Source organism: Biomphalaria glabrata, chromosome 4 (assembly GCF_947242115.1).
Source record: "Biomphalaria glabrata chromosome 4, xgBioGlab47.1, whole genome shotgun sequence".
NCBI lineage: Eukaryota > Metazoa > Mollusca > Gastropoda > Planorbidae > Biomphalaria > Biomphalaria glabrata.
The window spans coordinates 29,320,178-29,344,986 of NC_074714.1; the positions used below are offsets into that span (position 1 = coordinate 29,320,178).

The following is a 24,809-nucleotide window of genomic DNA, read 5'->3' on the forward strand; positions in this document are numbered from 1 at the left end:
TGCTATGGATTTTCTGTAATCAAAACAACCAGAAGAAAGAAAAGACTTGATGGGAAGTTTTTGTTCTGATGTAGGACTGTCAATAGAACTGCAATTCAAACAGATGTGCTGGACAAACTTCATATAGAAATGAAGGACAGATTTCATAGGCTGGAAAACCATGTGAACACCTTTCGGTCTCTTCTTGAATGATGACACACTGATAAAACACTGTGTTACTTTTCCTGTTTGATGAAATACAGGAAAATCGCTTGTTCATTGATGTCATTGATGCACGAGCACTTTTCATCAACAAACCAGTGCCACAATCACCAATTAACATATTGAGGAAGCTGGCTTCATATGGTAATGATGTGTGCTCAAACCTTGCAACTTCCATTCGAATACTGCTCAGGCCACTTCCATTGCGTCATGTGAGAGATCATTCTCAAAGCTCAAGTAAATAAAAAAAAACTCATGAGCACAATGACGCTAGAAAGGCTTAGCATAGCTTTAATGTCAGTGGAGTCACAAATACTAGACAGTATCGATATAGATGATGTTATAGATGTCTTTGCTGCACAGAAAGCACGACGTGAAGTGATATGAATTGAGATTTGTCACTGTGCATTATTTAGCCAATAAACAACGGTATTATTCATTAAAAGAGTCTTAATGATTATTTCTTGGTAATTTTACTGATATACTGTACCAATTTGATTGTAGGGTTATATATTTTTAAAGTACATTATCTCATGCCATGATGTCGAATGTCAAAATGCAAGGAGCACCCAAAGAGATCAATCCTCCCCCCCCGGGCCCCCAAATCCCTAGCTACGCCCCTGCTTTACATTTATGGAAAGCATAGTATCAAATGACGTATTGCTTTAAATGGAGGTTGATATGTGATCAGGGATAGTCGTGCTTTTGGACGCCTCCAAGCGAGAGTGTGGCGAAATAAATCGCTCCGCCAAAAATCAGTGGTTCTCTCAACGCCTCTTTGTGGATCTGAGACATGAGTACTTTATAAAAAGCAACTAAGACTTCTTAAATGCCTTCACCAAAGATATTTGCACACCATCATGAACATATGGTGGCTAGACCGCACTACAAACAGCGATATTCTTGCGAAATGGTATGAACTTCTTATAGTTCGACAGTCACGGCACTTATCCCGTAAAGGGGACGAACATACGCCAAAGGCAATCTTTTTTTTTTAGTGAGCTGAAAGGTGGTCGGCGTAACAGAGATGCCCCACAATAAAGCTTCTTTAGAATACTGTAATAACTGAAGGGAGGCAACTCAACGAGATATATGTGTTTATTTACAAGAGGACATGACAAACACATAGGACATCTGCCTTGAGCACAGCATCTTCATATCGGCTCTAGCATGGGCGTAGCCAGGATTTTTTTTCGGGGGGGGGGGGGGGGGGGTTGGGGGGGGAAATTTTTTCTCCCCCCCCCGACCCCCCCCCCCCCCGCGAAATTTTTTAAAAATGTATTTATGTGTGTGTGTGTACATAATCTTTATTACATTCTGACCCTTCATTCTTTCGGAAGACGTTTATTGTGCCTAAGAATAGGTTCTTCCATGAGTTAGTGGAAAAATTGTAGATTCCCCGACATTACCAGCAAAGGGGTCTGGAGGAGCGCTAGGAGCTCCCCCAGCGCGGGGCGAAGCCCCGCCGCCAAGCACTATTTCTGATATTGAAAACCAACAAAATACATATTCTGGGGTATCTACAGTCCATTTTCCTGCTATTAAAAAGTTCTATTTCAAAAACCTAATGTGCTATTCTTACTGACTTAGACCCTCCCTCGTCGTTCGGCGCATTTGCCATCAAGCTGTTTCCATAAAATTGTAGACTCCCCGCCATTACTAGCAAGGGATCTGGGGAAGCGCTAGGAGCTCCCCAGCGCGGGGCGAAGCCCCGCCGCCAGGCACTATTTCTGGTATTGAAAGCCAACAAAATACATATACTGAGGTATCTACACTGCATTTTCCTGCTATTAAAAAGTTTTATTTCAAAAACCTAATGTGCTATTCTTACTGACTTAGACCCTCCCACGCCGTTCGGAGCATTTGACGTCAAGCAGTTTCCATAAAAATCTGTCACTGGTAATGTCTGAAGCCTCTTCCCACCTACCATGAGGACCTCCATGAATGAGTGGCGTCAAGTTGTACTAGGATATCATTGCAACTCTTCTTATGCGTAATTCATTTTGTCGGAGAACATGTCCCGCAAACCTCATGCGTCGTTCTCTCACAATCTTACTAAGGGGTCGACTCCCAGTTCGGCATAGGATTTCCTTGATTTAGACCTGATCTCTATAACTGACTCCTAAAATCTGCCTTAGCCATCTTTGTTGAGCTACATTTAGTGTTTTTCGATTTCGGTAGATGACTATTCACTGCAGTTTATTAATGAAGCCCTGCCACTGGTAAAAATGTGTAACCTCTCTTGAATACGCTCTTGGAATTAAGTGACTGTAGTTTGCTTTAGATTCTATATCGAAAAGAGAAGTTTTATCTTCAAAATCTTCTGTTTGGGGTTTTCAACCTCAAAATGCTCTGTAGGGGAATCTTAGACTCAAACCCATCTGGAGGGGTTTTAAACTTTAAAAAAAAGCCATCTGTAGAAGAAGGATTTGAACTCAAAACCCCCGTTTGGCTTGGCTACGCTCAAATAATTTTAGTGTGTATTTGCTTTTTTTTATTTTGAAGATGTATTTTTAGCACCAAACCCCTCTGAGTGGGGGTTTAAACTCAAAACTCCTTTCAGCAACGCTCATAGCATTTTGAGTGCGTAATTTGCTTTTTTTCTTACACAGAAGATGTATTTTTTATCCTCAAACCCCCCCTGGCGGGGGGTTTAAACTCAAAACCCCTTTGACTATGCTCATAGATTTTAGAGTGAGTAATTTTCCTTTATTTATATTGAAGAGGTACTTTTTAGCTTCAAACTCCGCTGGAGGGGAGTTTAAACTCAAAACCCCTTAGACTACACTCATAACATTTTGAGTGTATAATTTGCTTTGTTTTTGTTATTAAAGAGGTATTTTTTACCTTCAAACCCCGCTGAAGTGGGGTTTAAACTCAAAACTGAGTCAAAACCCATTTAGCTACGCTCAAAACATTTTGAGTGCGTAATTAGCTTTTTTTTTAAATTAAAGAGGGGGTTTATCGTAAATTTTAGACGGGGTTTTTAAATCAAAATCTTCCATAACTGTGCTCTCGGAATTAGGGGATTTTCGTTTGCATTTTTTTTGCTTTTTTTTATAGAAGAGGGAGAGTTAATTGCAAAAACCCCAGGTAGGGGGTTTAAAACTCAAAACCCCTGGTAGGGGGTTTAAAACTCAAAACCCCTGGTAGGGGGTTTTAAACTCGAACCCCCCTGGTAGGGGTTTTTAAACTCGAACCCCCCTGGTAAGGGGTTTTAAATTCAAAACCCCTTGGGTTGTGCTGGGGCAAGTGATGGTTTAGTATTAAAATCTCACCTAAAATAAACAAAATCAAAGCAAAAAATCATCAGTCACTAAATTCCGACTCCCCCCCCCCGGGGGGGATTTCATTTCGGGGGGGGGGGTTGAACCCCAAACCCCCCCCCCCCCCCTGGCTACGCCCATGGGCTCTAGACTTGGGCGGCAATCGTTCTCTTCTTTCTCTAATGTCAACATCCTTCCTAGTCTAGTCATTAATAGTGCGCACCTTCTGCACTTGGATGGCGGTGTGCACGGCAGAGTTATAACAATACTAACGCATTGTTTTTCAAGTCTCTTTGCTTCAAGATGCACGTTTTACCCTATAACGTTGAGATTTTGCATCACTTGATGCTTCATACTAAAGCCATAATAAATATACTAATTGCAATACTAAATGTCAGAACCTTACCATTTTAGAAGTTACACTGCAAAGACTTTCTTCCAAGCCAATAATAGCCCAATAGTTTTACGCAAAAGATGCAATGTAAAACGTTACGACTTGAGTTGTGGTATTCCATACTGTTGTAGGGACTTAAGAAACTTTGTATTCTAATCGCCATGTACAATAACATTGAGAACAGAACGAAAAAACAATTCTTCAGATTGATAGTCTTTACCCGATCGTTCATGTTCGTAATTACAAAAATATTCTTAAAACGACTTGAGGTTATCCTTCCTTATCTACATTTGATTCAGCTAGAGGGTGGACTTGAGGCAGTTCTCTATCGCATCTGTAAGCGACTTTTCAATTTTGTCATCTGCTAGTCTGGCCGTATTAAGCCTTTTTAGGGGTTTAGATAAGGGGTAGGTCAGTGCAACAGCAACGGATTATTACTACTCCAGACCTGTGCTGAACACAAGCTGCTCATATCAAACACAATATTCAGTCTCCCAATGAGAAAGTGAACTTCCTGGATGTATCCCCGCTCAAGTCATTGGCACCTCATAGACTACGTCATGACCAGACAATCTGATGTCATGATTAATCTTTGGTAAATGAAGATGTAGTGATGGATAATAGAATCCTATAATTCTTTTTTGTTTTATTTCAAATGTAGAGCACAGTCGAGAGAAAACATAAACAGTGTCAGCTGTGATCAATTTTAAAACGTTTGACAATGTGACATTTTATTGTAAGAATCGAGATTCTCTATCAAGACAGTAAATAAAAAGTTACCTTATAAATAGCAAATGTATCATCAACTAGAAAGACATCCAGGGTATCTGTTGGTTGTTTCTCTTGGGATGTAGAGAATGTAAATATTCGATTAACATGTCTGTGTAAAGGCAACACAGCCGTCTCTTCAATCGGTTCTACCTGTGCAAATATCCAAGTTTTATGGTTTGAGGGGTAATAGAGAACAAGACATATAGAGGTACATAACTATTTAGTTTTCAGGTTGTCTTCCTTTCGGTACGTGACGTTTTGGCGACGCCGTTTTGGCCCCGCCGTTTTGGCGACGGGACGTTTTGGCCCCGCCGTTTTGGCGACGGGACGTTTAGGCGCGAGCCGTTTTGGCGACGGGACGTTTTGGCGCTAGATATCATTTGATGATAATTTAATAAGCACGTAGCTTTTTTTTTATAATGAACCCTTGAATTCCAGCGACTTAGGCAAATAACCATGGTGTCTATGTATACGTAATTTAAAGTATTTTGAGAAACATGGTACAAGTATTAAATTTATTACTTATATTAGCAAGTGTTTGGTATGTATAGCTGGAGATAGCATACAGTCATTAAATAAACCAATGTTAATGTAAACAAATAATTGCATCAATTTTTAGTCTTTCATCGTTTCATTTTGTTTTTAATTTTTAAAGTAATATCTTAAAAAACTTTTTTGAAAATAAAAGTGTGCCTCTTAATAAACACACATACACAAGCCAAAATGTTTATTAAAGAAAATGATGTGAAAAACAAACACACATTTACATTTAGTACGTGAAAAATATGTCATAACACAAACACTCATGCAAAACATAGATATGAATAATTCTTTTAAAAGAAATAATACAATAAACGTACATAATGTATTTCGCGCCAAAACGTCCCGTCACCAAAACGGCTTGCGCCAAAACGACCTTCGCGCCAAATAGGCGGGGCCAAAACGGCGGCGCCAAAACGGCGGCGCCAAAACGTCCTGCTTCGCTTCCTTTATTCCTTAGCTCTATCACTTCCCCAACCGCACTTTCTGTCCCTCTCTTTCAAACTTAGCATCATTCTCTTTCTTTTGGTAATACATTGATAAACCTCCATTGTAAGTTGATCGTTACTTCAGGATCAGGGAAGTGGGTAGTGCGTCCAGGACAACTATTTAACAGCAAAACCTGAGATAAGAATGTACAATGTTACATCTGAGTTTGCATCTAAACTCAACTCCTCCCACTTACGCTGCCTCCGAAGGATCTTGAAAATCACATGACAAGAGAGAGTGTGCAATACTGAAATCCATGCGAGAACGGGTCTTCCCTGCATCTTTACAGTACTCGGACAAGGCCTCCTGCGCTGGCTCAGACATGTTCGGACAATCGCTTCTCGAAAGTCATTCTTTGCGGGCAACTCGCGTCTGGCTCAAGAAAAACTGGTCGCCCCCCACCTCCGTTACATGGATGTAATAAAACGGGACCTCAACTCAGTGAACATTGATACTGACCATTGGGAAGACATAGCTCTAGACCTCACTGCATAGAGAGAGACGGTGACCAAGAAAGCTATGGATAATGAAAGAACATGGGCCTCAACTCTGGAAGAAAAATGGCCAGCTCCTCTACCACCAAAGCGAAAGCCACCTTAACCTGCAGTATATGTGGACGGGAGTGTCTCTCCAAAACAGGGCCCCACAATCACATCAACAAATGTTCGAGATGAACCCTAGTCGTTCTAGGATTGTAGGAGGCCAACAATACTAAAGTGTTTCTACTTTGTGTGTATACAGAGCTCTAGTATCTCAACACTTACCTCTATAGATAATTCTTGTGTTATTTTAATATTGATGTCATAGATTGAAAAGACACAAAGAACATGCCTGGTAGGTGTGGGGACACTGGTTGCTCTGGTAAAAGATGCTATAAGAACTGGCCCGGCATTCAACTTAGTGTTGATCAACACGCCCATATTGGCAATAACAGCAGAAGTTAACGTAGGATATGTCGTCTTCTGAAAGTGGACAATGCATTTGAAATTACATTATAAAATCATTTATAGTTAGTTAAGTGTGAAGGAATGTTTAATAAAGTATATATAAAGTAATGTCTGGTAAAGTAATGTCTGGTGAAGTATATATAAAGTAATGTCTGGTAAAGTAATGTCTGGTGAAGTAGTGTCTGGTAAAGTATATATAAAGTAATGTCGTCTTCTGAAAGTGGACAATGCATTTGAAATTAATGATTACATTATAAAATCATTTATAGTTAGTTAAGTGTGAAGGAATGTTTAATAAAGTATATATAAAGTAATGTCTGGTAAAGTAATGTCTGGTGAAGTATATATAAAGTAATGTCTGGTAAAGTAATGTCTGGTGAAGTAGTGTCTGGTAAAGTATATATAAAGTAATGTCTGGTAAAGTAATGTCTGGTGAAGTATATATAAAGTAATGTCTGGTAAAGTAATGTCTGGTGAAGTAGTGTCTGGTAAAGTAATGTCTGGTAAAGTAATGTCTGGTGAAGTAGTGTCTGGTAAAGTATATATAAAGTAATGTCTGGTGAAGTAGTGTCTGGTAAAGTAATGTCTGGTAAAGTAATGTCTGGTGAAGTAGTGTCTGGTAAAGTATATATAAAGTAATGTCTGGTGAAGTAGTGTCTGGTAAAGTAATGTCTGGTGAAGTAGTGTCTCTGGTGAAGTAGTGTCTGGTAAAGTAATGTCTGGTGAAGTAGTGTCTCTGGTGAAGTAGTGTCTGGAAAAGTAATGTCTGGTGAAGTTATGTCCGGTGAAGGAATGTCTGGTGAAGGAATGTCTGGTGAATGAATGTCTGGTGAAGGAATGTCTGGTGAAGTTATGTCCGGTGAAGGAATGTCTGGTGAAGGAATGTCTCGTGAAATTATGTCCGGTGAAGGAATGTCTGGTGAAGGAATGTCTGGTGAAGGAATGTCTGGTGAAGCAATGTCTGGTGAAGAAATGTTTAGTGAAGTAAGTCTGTTCAAGTAACGCCTGGTGAAGGAATGTCTGGAAGGAATGTCTGGTGAAGGAATGTCTGGTGAAGGAATGTCTTATGAAAGAATGTCTGGTGAAGGAATGTCTGCTGTAGGAATGTTTAGTGAAGGAATGCCTGGTGAAATAATGTCTGGTGTAGGAATGTCTGGTGAAGGAATGTCTTGAGAAGAAATGTTAATGTCAAATGGCTGAACAAATTGTCAACGAGCGGCTTGTGTGGTCCTTTGAGAGTGCCGGTATCCTGGCACCAGAGTAGGCTGGCTTTAGGGCAGGCTTGAGCCCGATCGACCAGGTCAACGTATTCATGCAAGAGGTGGCAGATGGGTTCCAGAGGTCCGAAAGCACATATGCAGTATATCTAAACCTAAAGCAGCCATACAACCGCGTGTGGAAGCAAGGCCTCTATCTAAAACTTAGAACTTTAAAACTTTTAAGCGGCCCCCGAATGAGGAAAAGACTCTATTAGTTTTGTATGGCCTGTCTGTCCGTCTGTCAATCAGTCCCGTTTAGATCTCAGAAATTAGAAGAGAAAATGAAAATAGGACATCATGATATTTTAGATCATTCAACGTTCTGATGCAACGGCTACTTTTTTCTTTTCCGAAAGTGAACCATCTCATGTTTGAACTGATACAAGCAGAGTTTGAAAAACAAATAACACCACTTTTCCATGAAAAACTTCAGGGGAAGTAAGTCTTATTAAAAGTTCACAAGCTTCTTCATTAATAAATCAAGCTTCATTCATAGATTCGCGCATTGGTACAAAAAAATTACATCTAAGGTCACAATTGAAAAAGTATCAATGGATCATTATAAAATAGATTTTCAATTTATTAACTAACTGATGGAATAGAATACTGATTCAAATGTTGTTTTAAAAAAAATAATTTTAATACGAACTTCGTTTCAATTGTAAGTTTAAAAAACTGCTGTTATACCGCTCAGTTTTCACACATCCTCATTAGGTTATACACTTGACGACAATCTAAATTACAATAAATAGAGGCCAGACATAGATCTAGATTTAGATTTAATTGTATTAAATAATTTGAACAAAACTTACATTTATAACCCATTAAGAAAATAGTTTATCTTCTAACAGCTTAGGGTGCATATTTATTTATTATGCAAGCAGTAGTATTACATCAAGAAGTGAATCTGATGCGAACAGCATAAGTGCACTATAAAAAACAAGGTTACAAAGACAGTTTGTGTGGAAACACAAACTCAAAATCGGCCCTCGAAGTGGTCCACCAAGTCAGGCTTCAATATTTTCAGAAAGAACATCCGAATGAAATTATATAAACGACAAATGAGAGATAAGAATCCAGCAGATCAAGGGATAGGTGCAAGTGAATGCAAAGTTGGATGTGAACCTGGCCTAACTAGTTCCCCTTTCAGACATTGTGGTCTATATGGCAGATGATGTAAAGTTCATCTGCTTTTATGGCCTACGGTTAACGAGGGTGTCATGTAGCCAGCACAACAACCAACCGCCTTTACTTTTCTCCAACTAATGTCAGATTCCCATTAGAGATGGGTGGACTCAGAGGCGCCCAAAGTTGAAAATCCCAGTCTTCACCAGGATTCGAACCCGGTACCCCATGTTCGGAAGCCAGGCGCTTTGCTGCTCAGCTACCGCGCCTCCCCTGGCCTAACTGAAGTGTTATAATTGATGTACTTGTTTTGAAAAGGCTCAAGATCTTAATAGAAACCTCAAAATAATGGAAAATGTTTCTAATATTTAAAATGTTCAAGAAAATTCAATTTACAAGATTACTAATCGTTTTAAATTAGGTCTAACTTATAATGCATACTAAATAGCTTTTTCTCTTTAAAAAAACTGCTTGCATAAGTGATTTTAAAAATTAGATTTTTCGCTTTCAGAAAGAAAAAAGTAGCCGTTGCATCAGAACTTTGAATGGTCTAAAATATTGTGATGTCTAATTTTCACTATCTTTTCTAGTTTACGAGATCTAAATGGGACGGACGGACAGACGACAGACCTGACGGACAGACAGACAGACATTTCAACAAAACTAATAGCGTCTTTTCCCCTTTCGTGGGCCGCTAAAAAAAGTAGTAGGCCTACTAATCCTGATCATAATATTGACCTAGATCTAGAAGCTCTAGATTCTATTTATATATTTCTAGATCTAGTCTAGATTCTATTCTAGATTAGGCTATAGATTTAGTTCTGGATCTTTATCTAGGGTCTATTTAGTCTAGACCTAAACCTAGTCTAGGATGGCTGCCTGGTCGCGCGGTTTTGCGCGCTGGTCTGTCGTTTGGATTTATCGATGATCCCGGCTTCAAACCCTGCCCTCTCCCGTCGTCCTGCGGGATGTTTGGACTAGGAAGTAAACTATCTTCAACTCTGAAGGTACATCCGAAACATGTAAAACATTTTACAAACATTTTCTAGACCTAGTCTAGTTTCTAGATCGAGAACTAGATAGATCTAAATCTTCAAGAGTCTAGATCCAGATCGAAACTAGATTTATATCATATCTAGAACTAGGCAAGAAATCTAGATCTATATATATTCTATATTCTGGACCTACTCTAGTAGTGGTTAATAGTGTATTAGCCTATTAGATTCTGTTCGCCTGGGAAAGTTGTGCAGCCTCCCCCCTTTTGTTTTTATTTCTTACTACGTCTACTCCAATATATTAATCGAAATTGTTGGGAAGATGTAGGTATCTTAGAGCAGTGACGTCATTGGGAGGGGGGCGAGGGGGCGGTCCGCACCAGTCGACACCATTTTGGGAGTGACAACCAAGTTTGAAAAATGGGAAAATATAATAATAAAATCTCTAGATATATGTCCAAATATGCCTTGACACATCTAGATGGTAGTGTAAGTGTAAATGATACAGCACAACATTATACCATTTAAAGTATAACAAAAAAAAACTGTTTATGTGATGTTAAATCTGTTTATAATTTTAATTAAGTATAATTGTAAAATGTGCAATAACAATGGAATAACTGTAATTAACATTGGGATTTTACATTTGAGTAAAAATCAATAAAAGTAGGTAGTCAGCTCACACTGTGGGTAGCGTGGTCTAGAGGCTAATTACATTTTAACTTGGCTTGTCTTTGGCTACCTATGAAGGGGGCTCGAGGTTCAACACCCGACTCGAGCAGAGTTGTGTTTACTGAGAGCCTAAAAACAGCACGGAAAATCTACTCCCCCCCCCCCCCAACTGGTCCAGAAATGGGTGGGATTGGACCATAGCGCTCTGAGCATGCTATAAACATGAAAGTAGCGTTATATAAAAGCGATTATTGTTCTTATTATTATCGGGAGGTTTCCATGCTGATCTTAGGTGATCACTTAACGCTACTCTGCTTATTCCAGAAGAGTTAGAAGTCGTCTTATCAAAGACGACGTGTTGCACTGTTTGCTTTTATTTGAAAAATAACGCCAAATTTCTTTAAACGATCCAAACATTGATGAATTTGATGGGAACCGCCTCTGAGTTTGTGGGATAACACAAACTCTCTTTGTAATCTTGTTTAAATTAAACATGAGTATGTCGGCTTTATTCAAACTGAAAGGAATCCAACTGCTGAGAACAAAAGTTGTGAGGAAATAAACCGCTAACGTTGAGAGAATCAAACAAGAAAAAAATAGAAAAATATTTTAAAAACAAACAAAGCTTCTATGAACTGTAATTGTATCATAAAGTTTAGATCAGTCATGTCATTAAATTTGTAACAGACTAACAATAATAAATCTGTGCGATTACAAATATTTTTACTAATTTTCTGTTGTTGTTGTTGTTAAAACTTTATCAATACGCTATGATCCTATCACCAGTCTGGATCTATTGGAAAAGGGTATGTGATAAATAAAGTGATCGCTTTTTAAATGCATTTATAAAACAAAAGTTAACAATCTGAATTTGAACTCAAGGGCTAAAGCCTCCTCAAAGCAATCCACTCTGCAACTCACGGGCTAAAGCCTCCTCAAGGCAATCCACTCTGCAACTCAAGGGCTAAAGCCTCCTCAAGGCAATCCACTCTGCAACTCACGGGCTAAAGCCTCCTCAAGGCAATCCACTCTGCAACTCAAGGGCTAAAGCCTCCTCAAGGCAATCCACTCTGCAACTCAAGGGCTAAAGCCTCCTCAAGGCAATCCACTCTGCAACTCAAGGGCTAAAGCCTCCTCAAGGCAATCCACTCTGCCAGCAAATTGCTTATGACAAACAGAACGTGTTTTAGTTATGTATTGTTAGATTCAAACTTTAAAACGGCGATTACAAAGTATAAATGGGTTAATTCAACTTATATGCCTATCATCACATTAGTGAAGTACAATTTCTTTCCCTTGTTTGAGATACCAAACAAAATAATCAATTACCAATAGTTAATTAACTAGTTTTGTTTTTATTGATTCTTTTTTTGTCATGTAAAAGAAATAATTGTGCAAACTTTCAGCTCGATCAGAAATTGGTTTGTGGAAGAAATAAAGTGTCCAACAGGTAGTGATGGGAACTAAACTAATTTTTTTTAGTTAAACTAAAACTAAGTTTGAACTAAAAAAAAGTAGTTAAACTTTTAGTTAACCACAAATTGAAAAAATTAGTTAAACTAAACTAAAAAACTTTAGTTAAACTTTTACTAACTATTTTGACCTTTTTTAAGGACAAAACAGCCAAACATGAAAAATATAAAGTATAAAGCACAACCAATCTCTTTAGCAAAATGTAATAAACATTTATTTGTGCACATATGAAAAAAGATTTAAATGTCTTTATTGGATAGTTGTAGATCTTAATAGAATCTTTAGAATGATACTATTATAGAAAGAAATTAGAAGTAATTGTCGAAGTTCTAATATAAGTATTATAAGTTACCTTTAGAAGTAATGATAAAACTGCATGTTGACTCTCTAACTAACTCTAGATTCTAGAATATTCTGGATCTAATATCTTCTACAAACGAAATGATCAGAAATATAATATGAATCTAGAATTAGATTTAGATCTAGCTACTAGACCTAGATCAAATAATTAATATTTTAATCTAAAAATAATCTAAGAAATACTAGTTACTACTACCACTAGATCTAAAATCTAGATATAATCTAGTCTAGTAGATATCTTAGTAACTCTAGATCTAGATTCTAGAGATTTTAGATTATTATAATTATGATTATAACTAGGTATGGGTATTTAGATCTATATAGGCCTACTCTAGTAGATAATACTAGATCTAATAGATCTAGATAGTAGATATAAGTATAATTAACTATAATTATAATAGAAGTAGATCATAGATGTAGATCTAGAATCTAGTCTAGATTTAGTTAATTTAGTATTAGATCTAGTATAGTGACGACTATTATTAGTATTATAGATCTATCATCTATGCATCTTAGGTCTTAGTATAATTTATAAGTAATCTAGATCTAATCTAGACTCTAATTCTAGAATAGTTACATAGTTATAGTAGAATCTCTAAACTAATAGATCCAGTCTAATAAAGTAAAGTAATATTTAATTTAGATTTCAATTAATAGATCTATATAGTATATTATAATATAATTATTCATTTATTGACTTATAATTTTAAATTTACATCTAGATCTAAGACTAAGACTACTAAGAGTTAGACTCTACTTAAGACTAAGTGTTGATATGGTGCGCAAAGGTGCACGCGTTCAATATAATAAAGTATCATTCTCCGCCATGACACTAATGGTTGTTGTTTGTTTATTGCTGACTGTGAACCTAGATCATAATTAACATGGTGGCAGCGGTGTATTAATGATCAGAGGTAATCATTAATCAGTATATAAAGGTTAATTGTTTGCAATAATAATTAGACAACAATTCAAGGCTACGCCGTGCAATGGCAGCTAGAAATTTCCTTCCTGTACCCGAGCCGCTCGAGGTAGAAGGAAACATGGCCGCTAATTGGCAAAAGTTTCACCGGAGCTGGCGAAACTATGAGTTAGCCATTAAATTGTCGGAAGAATCAGAGGAGGTCAGAGTGGCCACCTTTCTAACAATTATAGGAACAAAAGCGATGGACATATATGATGGTCTTGAAATTGAGAAGGTAAAAGAAAGAAAGATGGAAGAAATAGTGAACAAATTTGAAAGTTTTTGCATTGGAAAAACGAATGAAACTTATGAGCGCTATGTGTTCAATACGCGTGAACAGCAAGAAGGCGAGGACATTGAAAAGTACATAACAAATCTGAGAAGACTAGCAAAAACGTGTTGTTTTGAACGCCTGGAAGATAGCTTGATTAGAGACAGAGTAGTTCTTGGTATTAGACATGAATGCCTCAAAATGAAATTGCTACAAGATAGTAGTCTCACATTGGAAAGGTGCAGAGATATTTGCAGAGCATACGAGACCGCCAACAAACAGCTGAGACAAATACAAGCCGACCCTCCAATCATTGAGAAAGTATCAACACCTTCAAGAACAAACATTCAGAAAGGTAAATGCAGGTATTGTGGAAGGATTCACGAATACATTAAAGAAAAGTGCCCTGCATGGGGTAAAATGTGCCTAGCATGCAAGGGGAGACATCATTTTGCTGTGATGTGCAAAAAGAAAATTCAGCAGGTGTCAGATGATATGTCTAACGATGAAAGACAGCTACAGTCGGACACAAGAGATGATATCATGATGGTAAAAAATGAATGGGTGATGTCTTTGGAGAACCACAAAACGAAAAGGATGACAGCAGTTATGACAGTAAATGGTCACCGTGTAAGGTTTCAAATGGATAGTGGAGCTGATGTAAATACCATCCAGGAAAAATACGTAAATAAGAATCAGATAGAAAAGGCAACGCAAAGATTACTAATGTGGAATAAGACTGAAATGAGACCCATAGGGAAAGCCACTCTAACGACGAGAAATGAGAAAACTAACGAAACATTTGAGGTGGAATATATAGTTGTACCAAATAATCTAGCATGCCTTCTAGGTCATGAAACTTTAACAAGAATGAAGTTAATCAAAGTCAATAAAGATAGGTTCATAGCATCAGTAGTGAATAACCAAGAAGAAGACTATAGTCCAAAGTTTACTGGTGATTTGGGTGACTTAGGAGAAGTGTCTTTAAAGATTGATAGCAGCATTAAGCCCAAGGTTCTGCCGTGTAGAAAGATCCCTATTGCTTTACAAGAAAGAGTTAAGGAGGAGTTAAAGACCCTAGTGCAAAGAGGAATCATAGAACCAGTGATAGAGCCTACAGAGTGGGTGAGTCAGATGGCAATTGTGGAAAAAGCTAATGGAAAAATTAGGATCTGCATAGATCCACAAGCCCTGAATAAAGTTTTACTAAGGGAATTCTATAATCTTGCTACTTTAGATGACATATTGGCAGATTTGAACGATGCCAAAATATTCAGCAAATTGGATGTGCAAGAAGCTTTCTGGCATGTCAGACTAGACACAGCGTCATCTAATTTGATAGCAATGATAACCCCTTTTGGTAGATACAAATGGAAACGATTACCATTTGGACTGAAAGTGAGTTCAGAAATTTTTCAGAGACGATTAAATCTAGCACTAGAAGGACTGAAAGGCTGTTTCAATTACGTTGATGATATTATAGTGGTAGGAAGAGGAAGAACGAAAGAAGAAGCACTCAGAAATCATGATATTAACCTAAGAGAGCTGATGAAGAGATGTCAAGAAAAGAAGATTAAACTGAACCATGAAAAGTCTGTTTTTAGAACAGCTGAGATTAACTTTCTGGGTCATATTATTACAGAAGCAGGAATAAAACCAGACCCGAACAAAGTATCTGCGATTTTGAGTTTGAATGCTCCAAAAGATATCTCATCGGTCCAAAGATTCTGTGGCATGGTTCAATATCTTGCAAGATTTGTTCCAGATTTGTCGACAGATTTACAGCCCATAACAGAGTTGATCAGAAAGAACACACCATTTGTTTGGTCTGATCAATGCACACGAGCTTTCAACAAGATAAAACAGAAAATATCGACTCATGGCACATTGATATATTTTGACCCTAACAAAGAGCTTACATTACAAGCAGATAGTAGCCAAAATGGGTTAGGAGCAGCGTTATTACAAGATGGCAGTCCAATAGCATATGCTTCTAGATCATTAACTGATACTCAGAAAAGATGGGCACAGATTGAAAAAGAATTGTTAGCAGTGGTTGTTGGTTTGGAACGTTTTGACCAGTATACGTATGGCAGGACAGTTATAGTTCAGAATGACCATAAACCACTGGAAAACATCCTTCAAAAACCACTCAGTTCTGCTCCGAGAAGGCTACAAAGTCTAATGATGCGTCTTTATCGTTACGATATCCAGTTTCAATATGTCAAAGGCAAAAATTTGTTCATAGCTGATACTTTGAGTAGAGACCCATCAGAGGAAAAGAGTGATATCCCTGATGTTTGTGTCAATACAGTCGGACTGGCAATACCAGATGCAGTGCTGGAGAAAGTCAGAATCGAGACAGAGAAAGATAGAACAATGCAAACACTTATTCAGTATATCCTAAATGGATGGCCAGACAAACATAATAGTTTACCTGAACTCAAACAATATTTTTCACTAAGAGACATGTTAACATACGAAGACGGACTCCTGTTGAAAGGAGAACAAATAATCATACCGATATCACTTCGCAAGGAAATAGAAGAAAAACTCCATGCAGCACATCTGGGAGTAGACTCAATGAAAAGAAGAGCAAAAGAAACAGTTTTCTGGCCTGGATTATCAGCTCGAATACAGGAAATAGCCAACTCATGCTACATTTGTCAGAAAAATAAACCAGCAAACCAGAGAGAAGAATTAATACATCACGAAATAGGTTCTAATCCGTGGGACAAGATTGGAATTGATTTATTTCAAATGTGTGACCAACAATATCTAGCCATAGTGGACTATTATTCAAATTTCATAGAGGTAGAAAACATGCAGTTGACAACAACACACGCAATTATAAAGAAACTGAAAGTTTTATTTGCAAGATATGGGGTGCCCAAAGTTTGTATATCTGATAGCGGACCTCAGTTCACATCGGAATATTTTTCCAAATTTATGATGGAATGGGGAGTGACTCATTTGAAATCTTCTCCAGGACACCATCAATCCAATGGAAAAGCTGAGTCAGCAGTTAAAATTTTGAAGAACATAATGAAGAAATCTAGAGAATCAAAGTCAGATGCTTATGAAGCTCTTCTGGAATTTAGAAATACTCCAAGGCAAGACACAAATCTAAGCCCAGTTCAGATGTTTTTTGGTCGGATGACTCGAACACTGATACCAAACAAAAGGAGTAACATTAAGATTTCTACATGTCAAGAGAACATTATGAGAAGGAAAGAAAAACGTCAGATGAGTGTAAAAACATCTTATGATAAGAGGTCAAGAAATTTAGGTCAGCTGAAAACTGGACAGATGGTCTATTTCCAATCTCCTAATGACCCTACATGGAGACGTGGAAGAATCCAGTCTCAAGTCAATCAGAGAGCTTACATTATTCGAGGTGACAATGGTGCAGTGTACCAAAGAAACAGAGTGCATATTAACCCGAACAGAGAAACAGAAGAAGATATATTTCCCGATACTGATAACAACATACAGGACAATAGAACTCAGGATCAACACGTTCGCCACTCATCAACTCATCATTCCCTGCGACCAAGGGATCAGTTGAAGAAACCGCCAAGATTCAATGACTACGTGTCTTAATGAACTATTGAATGTTGATTTTTAAATGTGATATGTTTCATATTGATTGAAGCGTATACATGTATGTTACGTTTAGTTGTTTATGTTGTTGTTGTTTTATTTTTTTTCTATGATACTCCCCGAAATGTTTTATTTTTTTTTTATTTTTTTTTAAAGAAAAGGGGATGTTGATATGGTGCGCAAAGGTGCACGCGTTCAATATAATAAAGTATCATTCTCCGCCATGACACTAATGGTTGTTGTTTGTTTATTGCTGACTGTGAACCTAGATCATAATTAACACTAAGAGACTAAAATAATTAAATATAGACTATTATGACTATTGATCTAATAGTAGTATTCAGTAATAATAGACTAATAGTAATACTAATAGACTTAGACGTCACTAGACTCAAACTCTAGATCTAGTAAAAAGTTTTAAAATAAAAAGAGTCGACATTTCTTTTAGATCTATAGTAAAGCAAAATTCTTTGCCTGCAGCTATTCAGGAACACATTGGTGTTTAATAAAAAAAAGAAGCAAAATGTAGATCTATAGAATCAGGATTTATCAAGCAGTGAAACTTGCTAGAAATATAATGAACACGTGTATTTTTTTTTTAAAGGCGGGAATAGCGGCCATTATAGGGTAAAAGGTCAAAAGGCTTTCTAGTGACCCGTGCACCCTCTAGTTTATTCTCCTCTCTATTATTCATTATATATATACTCCAAATTACATAGATCTAAATATTTATTGGTGTGTATGTTAAAAAAGTTTGTAAAATTTGTAATTAAACTTTTTAGTTTGTAACTAAAAAAAAAAAATTAAACTAAGATTTTAACTAAACTTTTTTTTTTAAATTAAACTTTGGCCTTAACTAATTTTTTTTAGTTAAACTAAAAGTTAGCAACTTTTTAGTTAACTTTTGCCCATCACTACCAACAGGTGACATTTTCCTTGGTTTTAATTTTCCAGCCCAAGAGTTAGTGATCAATTACCTGCTGATAAAACAAAGTCTCGTCTTCCACATATTCTGTACGCGTTTTTGATTGCGTTTCCCAACATTACCTTAGCCTTAAATGTATCTAATGTAGAGAGAACAACTTAGGCCTACCCTTGAACCTTAAATGTATCTAATGTAGAGAGAACAACTTAGGCCAACCCTTGAACCTTAAATGTATCTAATGTAGAGAGAACAACTTAGGCCTACCCTTGAACCTTAAATGTATCTAATGTAGAGAGAACAACTTAAGCCTACCCTTGAACCTTAAATGTATCTAATGTAGAGAGAACAACTTAGGCCTACCCTTGAACCTTAAATGTATCTAATGTAGAGAGAACAACTTAGGCCTACCCTTGAACCTTAAATGTATCTAATGTAGAGAGAACAACTTAGGCCTACCCTTGAACCTTAAATGTATCTAATGTAGAGAGAACAACTTAGGCCTACCCTTGAACCTTCCAACTCATAGGAGGGCAATAAAAGAGACAAAGCTTTCTTACAAAAGAGGACAGAAAATAAATTATACATGCAAGCAGATTTTTTATAAATACATTGCAAAGTTCACGTTAGCGACTTGACTTACAAAGTACTGGTATATAATGAAACATTGTTAGTAAGTCCTACGCTGTACAATTTATTCTTGTTCCTCATGTTTCTAAGACGAAGTGACTTTTTAGAAGTGCTCATCATTGACACAAAACAAAATGTTTGCGCATGTCCGACATTTTTCTCCAATAGATTTTAGTAGGAACAAAAAAGTTGTTTAAGTGGGTAATGTTAGTCTATGTTCTTTTTATTTGTCTCTGGCCTGGACTTACAGTCCATTCAAACATGATAGTTAGAATTTAAATCAGAAACTACCTTATTATAATTATTGGCAATAGTCTTTCTTTTCTTTTTTTTTTTTTTACAAAATAGCGCCACTGAGTTAATAATAATGTTCAATTTGAGAAGAGTTGTATTTCATACGGGTACAAACACTTTTTTAATGGCAAAATATGTGTCCATATTTCAGACAAAACATGAATTGCACTGACGTCTTGATTAACATGATAAATTAACTTCTTGTGTTGTCCACGGCAATCACCGCAAAACATTTTATCAGCTTCTAAATCAGATCTAGTCAAGTGATTCCTTCTAAGTAGTCGTCCTTGCTTTTATTACATATTGTCGATATTAGACTTATATTGTCTTTCACCTTTCATACAATATAAGAGGAAACATTAAGTATCAACTTTGGACCTAATACAATGCAGTCTGACCAGACACTTACAGTCGTAATGAAACAAACTCCACACTTCAAGAACAGGATCACGGGAACAGAAAAAGAAATACGAGCAATTTATAGTATTAATAATAAACTTTAAAACAACAACTCGCAAATTGCCCAGTTCTAGTCATTCTATAGAATGGAGAAATCATTTCTGACTTTGTCTGGAGTTTTGGGGCATTTTTTATATAATAGACTTGCATGAATATATAGTTCTGTGATTAATAGCCCTTTCTAGTTAAAATCTGCAAAATGGTATCGGATTATTTCTATACTTTAAAAACTATAGATTATTACTTTTCTAAGACAGAAATCTCCAGTCTAAGTATAATATAATACAATGATATAATATGTCTCTGAGATCTAGATCTATTGTCATTTCGCTAAACTAAAAAGGGGTGAAAAAAAAGTATACAATAAAATAAAACCAAATTAAAATTTATTTTTATTTAGAGAACCCAAAACCAAAATAAATGTTGAGTTTCTCTTCTCTAGCCTTGAAACGTGTTCAATAGTCTACACACTGGCCGTAGTACCAAGAGGGAAAAAACTGGCCGAAGTGAAAGCGGCTGTTTGTGTGTGAGTGTGTGGGCATCACAGTCGAAATATAATAAAGTTTGAATTGAGAAGCGGAAGAAAAGTCATACAGTGTACGAAGGACTAGCTTATTTTTTGTTGGCGGGCTGGAGGTACTGGCGGATCCAGGGGGGGGGGCGGCAGCGGCGATCGCCCCCCCCCACTCGGTAGACCTCCCCCCCCCCACTCGGCAGACCTCGCCCCCCCGAAGGGGGGGGCGGACGAATTTTAGTATAGAATTCACACTATTTGTATAAGAATTTATTACTTATGTTAATAATATATAATAATTATTTATATTTCAACCTATTTTTAGATTATTTCGCCACCCCCCGATTTGGTGGGGTCGGGAGGGGGTGATGGCATCAAACCCGCCTCCCCCCATAAACTTTCGAGTGGGGGGGGCGGTCCAATTTATTTGTAGAAATCAATTAAATATCTTTATGATTAAAACTTGTTATTGATATTTTAACCGATCTTTATATTATGTCGTTCCCCTCTAATGCCCTTCCCACCTAAACCCTTTGAGTGTGTGTGTGTGTGGGGGGGTGCGAATTCCTACTTTTATAGAGAAATCATAGTTTGGGAACAAAATTAGTTGAATATCTATATAATATAAACTACGTTTTGATATGTTGAACCCATTTTATATTATGTCGCACCAAACTCTAATCTCAAATTTTATCATTAGTAAATATACAATGAAAAAGGTTTGTACCAGGTGGGAGGGGCGATACCTGCAGTCGCATTTCCTCCATCGGACAAACCAATACGTTTTCTTTTTGTATTATAGTTATGAAATTACAGAATTAAAAAAAAATCTGTCACTAATATAATTTATATATGTTATCAATTAAATTCTTATATCAAGTCGCCCAACCCTTTTCTTTAATGCCAAATGCCACCATTAGCAGAAATTACAAAAAGGAGCGAGGATTAATCGTTTTCACTCTACCGCCCCTCCCATTTCCAGACATAGTTTATGTAATTTCACATGAATTTATCATAATTATTTTAAGAAAGACTTTGGAAAAGTTAAAATTCAAACGAAATTATTTAATATGAGAGTCACGATTGAGATGAGTTCTAAACCCCAATGATCTTTTCCTAGTCGCCTTTTTCCAATCTTTACTCAATCTGATATTTTTCTAGTTAAATAAATTTGGGACTATAACTCACAATTTATGCTTGAATTTTATTGAATATTATTTATCGAATAATTATTTTTTTCGCGGCGATCCCCAAAGCCTTAATCTATATATGTGGAATATATTATCTTTTCAAGGAACAAAACTGATGAATAGTGATCTGTAGATATCAGGACAGTGCGTTACTGCAGTGAAGAATGCTTTGACCCGAACTCCACTGATTAATATTGAGTTGTAGATGTCAGGGTTAGGGTTTAGAAAAAAATGTCTGGATTCGCTATTGGGTGGAGGGGGACCGGATAAGTGAAATCGTTAGTCAAATGAAAGGGTCCAAACTGTGAGTGCGTGTGTGTGTCGAGGGCGCATTATGAAGCGGGTCTTTTCAAATTAACTCAAAAGTCTGTCAGAGAAAGTACGATGCGCAGGTAAAAAAAAATAATTTTGGGGTTCCAGAGAGCGAACAAAGAGAGAGATGAAGAGAGAGAGAGAGAGAGAGAGAGAGAGAGTGGGCCTTGAAAACTCATTGTAACACACTAATTCACGGGTCAAAAAAAGTATGTTAGGTTGATGGTTAAAATGTGGCCCGTTTTATTAAAATTAAAAAACAAAAGACAAAACAATATAAAGCCTGGGGAAAAAATCCACGGGTTTAGTCGGGTTATACTGCTAGTATCTTTAATAAACTTACATTATGTATACATGTTAGTGTGACTTCTACCACTTGCACCATGTCATTGGACAGCCGAATGAGCTTGGTAACATCAGTGCGCATACTTGTATCTTGTCCAACAAGAATATAAAAAGTCCAGTTCGTCTCCGTGAAAGCAAATGTCTGTTCTGTCCTGTATGTTGTATTGATTTGAAGGATTCTGGGAATGGATTGTCTGTCAGTCTCATACTTCATCAAATAATGAGAAAAACTAGAAATAATATGTCTGACTGAAACAACAAAATATTCAGGATGACCAAATTGAGCGACCATTAGTTTAAAAATAGTGTAACTATCATTGGTAGAGTTAGTTTGGTCTAAACTCAATTCATGGTCCTGACTTGACCAGTCTCTATTGTCAATAAAGTTATCTGGTCGGCAATGTTCCTTTATGTTCATTGTATCTAGATGGTTGCTTGATGCTACACCGAGCCACTGTATGGAAGTTACTTGGCTAACAGACGTGGCAAGACCTCCAGATGTAATGGGATCAGTGATCAAACATGACCAATTAGTCAGGTCAGTCAAGCGATGTAATGTGCAAGTACCATTAAAAGCTGAACCACAAACTAAAAGCATTTGGATCTCCTGAAGAACTTGTAAAGTCTGCACAATGTTATCACAAGGCGCTGAACCATCTGGGCAGTTCCAGTCTTCAAAGACTGGACCGATGGAAACTTTTGAAGAAACCAGCTTAAATTTAGAGGATAGTTTAGCGATGAAATTGTAGCCACCAATGTAAACATTATAGGATACATCATACGTAATTTGAGTGATGTTTTGGCCTAGGTCTAGTGATGAGATATTCTGTTCTAATGATAAGACAAAGAAGATGGCAAGAATGAACACTGTAGAATACACAGTCCTCAAGTTTGGCTTCATTGTTCACCATGACGAGTCCAAATGGTCTATTTTGTTGACATTGTACTGCTGGCTCTGTTATCGCCTATTCACTATATTACAAGTACATTGACTAGAACACTAATTCATCTCAAGAGATTCTACACAAATTATGTTGTAGTTATGAAATAATATTAATCGCAGTAATACTTGACTTGCCGTGTTCACTTAGACACACACAAAGGTTCTTTTATTATAAACGGTCCAATCTGACCCCTGGAATACATTTCGTGGAACTAGTCTAGTTACAACTTGATGCAATGATCGCAAGTGAAGCTTGGACACAGTAGTTCTACACATCGTCCTAGAACAAAATGTAATGAGCCACTCTTCTGTACACGCAAGACACGGACAGAGATGTAGCCACTTAAGTCCAAGTTTGTGCATCCTGTTTTCTTAAAAGGTGGGACAAAGTCAGCTGACAAACCCCATAGACTACTTGAGACTATAACAATCAGACGCATCATTGTGTACTATCTACAACTAGGTTCAGATCACTCTCTACCATGGGCTAGGAGAGAAAAAAGACAAACATAAATAGGACAAATTTATTTATAAACCAAAATACTGAGGTTGGGGATGCAGAACGCTCGGGTGACACCCATCAGGGGCTAACACCCAAGTGGAATTATTTTTTGTCAACCGACTTTTATTTTTAGCAATTGTGTGTAGCTAGTTTCTCCTTGATACACCCATACCTGGTGTAGCTTGTTTCTCCTTGATACACTCATACTTTGTGTATCTAGTTTCTCCTTAATACACCCATAGCTGGTGTAGCTAGTTTCTCCTTGATACACCCATACCTGGTGTAGCTAGTTTCTCCTTGATACACTCATACTTTGTGTAGCTAGTTTCTCCTTGATACACTCATACTTTGTGTAGCTAGTTTCTCCTTGATACACTCATACTTTGTGTAGCTAGTTTCTCCTTGATACACTCATACTTTGTGTAGCTAGTTTCTCCTTGATACACTCATACTTTGTGTAGCTAGTTTCTCCTTGATACACCTATACCTGATGTAGCTAGTTTCTCCTTGATACACTAATACTTTGTGTAGCTAGTTTCTCCTTGATACACTTATACCTGGTGTAGCTAGTTTCTCCTTGATACACTCATACTTTGTGTAGCTAGTTTCTCCTTGATACACTCATACTTTGTGTAGCTAGTTTCTCCTTGATACACCCATACCTGGTGTAGCTAGTTTCTCCTTGATACACCCATACCTGGTGTAGCTAGTTTCTCCTTGATACACTCATACTTTGTGTAGCTAGTTTCTCCTTGATACACTTATACTTTGTGTAGCTAGTTTCTCCTTGATACACTCATACTTTGTGTAGCTAGTTTCTCCTTGATACACTCATACTTTGTGTAGCTAGTTTCTCCTTGATACACCCATACCTGGTGTAGCTAGTTTCTCCTTGATACACCCATACCTGGTGTAGCTAGTTTCTCATTGATACACTCATACTTTGTGTAGCTAGTTTCTCCTTGATACACACATACTTTGTGTAGCTAGTTTCTCCTTGATACACTCATACTTTGTGTAGCTAGTTTCTCCTTGATACACTCATACTTTGTGTAGCTAGTTTAGTGTAGCTAGTTTCTCCTTGATACACTCATACTTTGTGTAGCTAGTTTAGTGTAGCTAGTTTCTCCTTGATACACTCATACTTTGTGTAGCTAGTTTAGTGTAGCTAGTTTCTCCTTGATACACTCATACTTTGTGTAGCTAGTTTAGTGTAGCTAGTTTCTCCTTGATACACTCATACTTTGTGTAGCTAGTTTAGTGTAGCTAGTTTCTCCTTGATACACTCATACTTTGTGTAGCTAGTTTAGTGTAGCTAGTTTCTCCTTGATACACTCATACTTTGTGTAGCTAGTTTAGTGTAGCTAG

General features: G+C 37.1%; 1 protein-coding gene across 4 annotated transcripts in view; it reads right to left on the minus strand.

Moving 5' to 3' along the window:
• The window catches only part of LOC106054183 (hepatocyte growth factor receptor-like), a 191,692-nt gene that overhangs the window by 142,963 nt on the left and 23,920 nt on the right, over positions 1-24,809 (minus strand). For 2 of the 4 annotated variants that reach the window (XR_008777362.1, XM_056025508.1), the window contains exons 1-3: positions 21,995-23,260; positions 6,426-6,623; positions 4,642-4,782 (exon numbers count right to left, since the gene is read on the minus strand). Coding sequence is in view for 3 of the 4 variants with exons in the window: in XM_056025508.1 (XP_055881483.1) it covers positions 4,642-4,782; positions 6,426-6,623; positions 21,995-22,897 (1,242 nt within the window). In the remaining variant the exon portion in view is untranslated. Of the gene's footprint in view, positions 1-4,641; positions 4,783-6,425; positions 6,624-21,994; positions 23,261-24,809 lie in introns of those variants that run through there. The other 2 variants (XM_056025507.1, XM_056025509.1) reach the window with 2 other exon arrangements.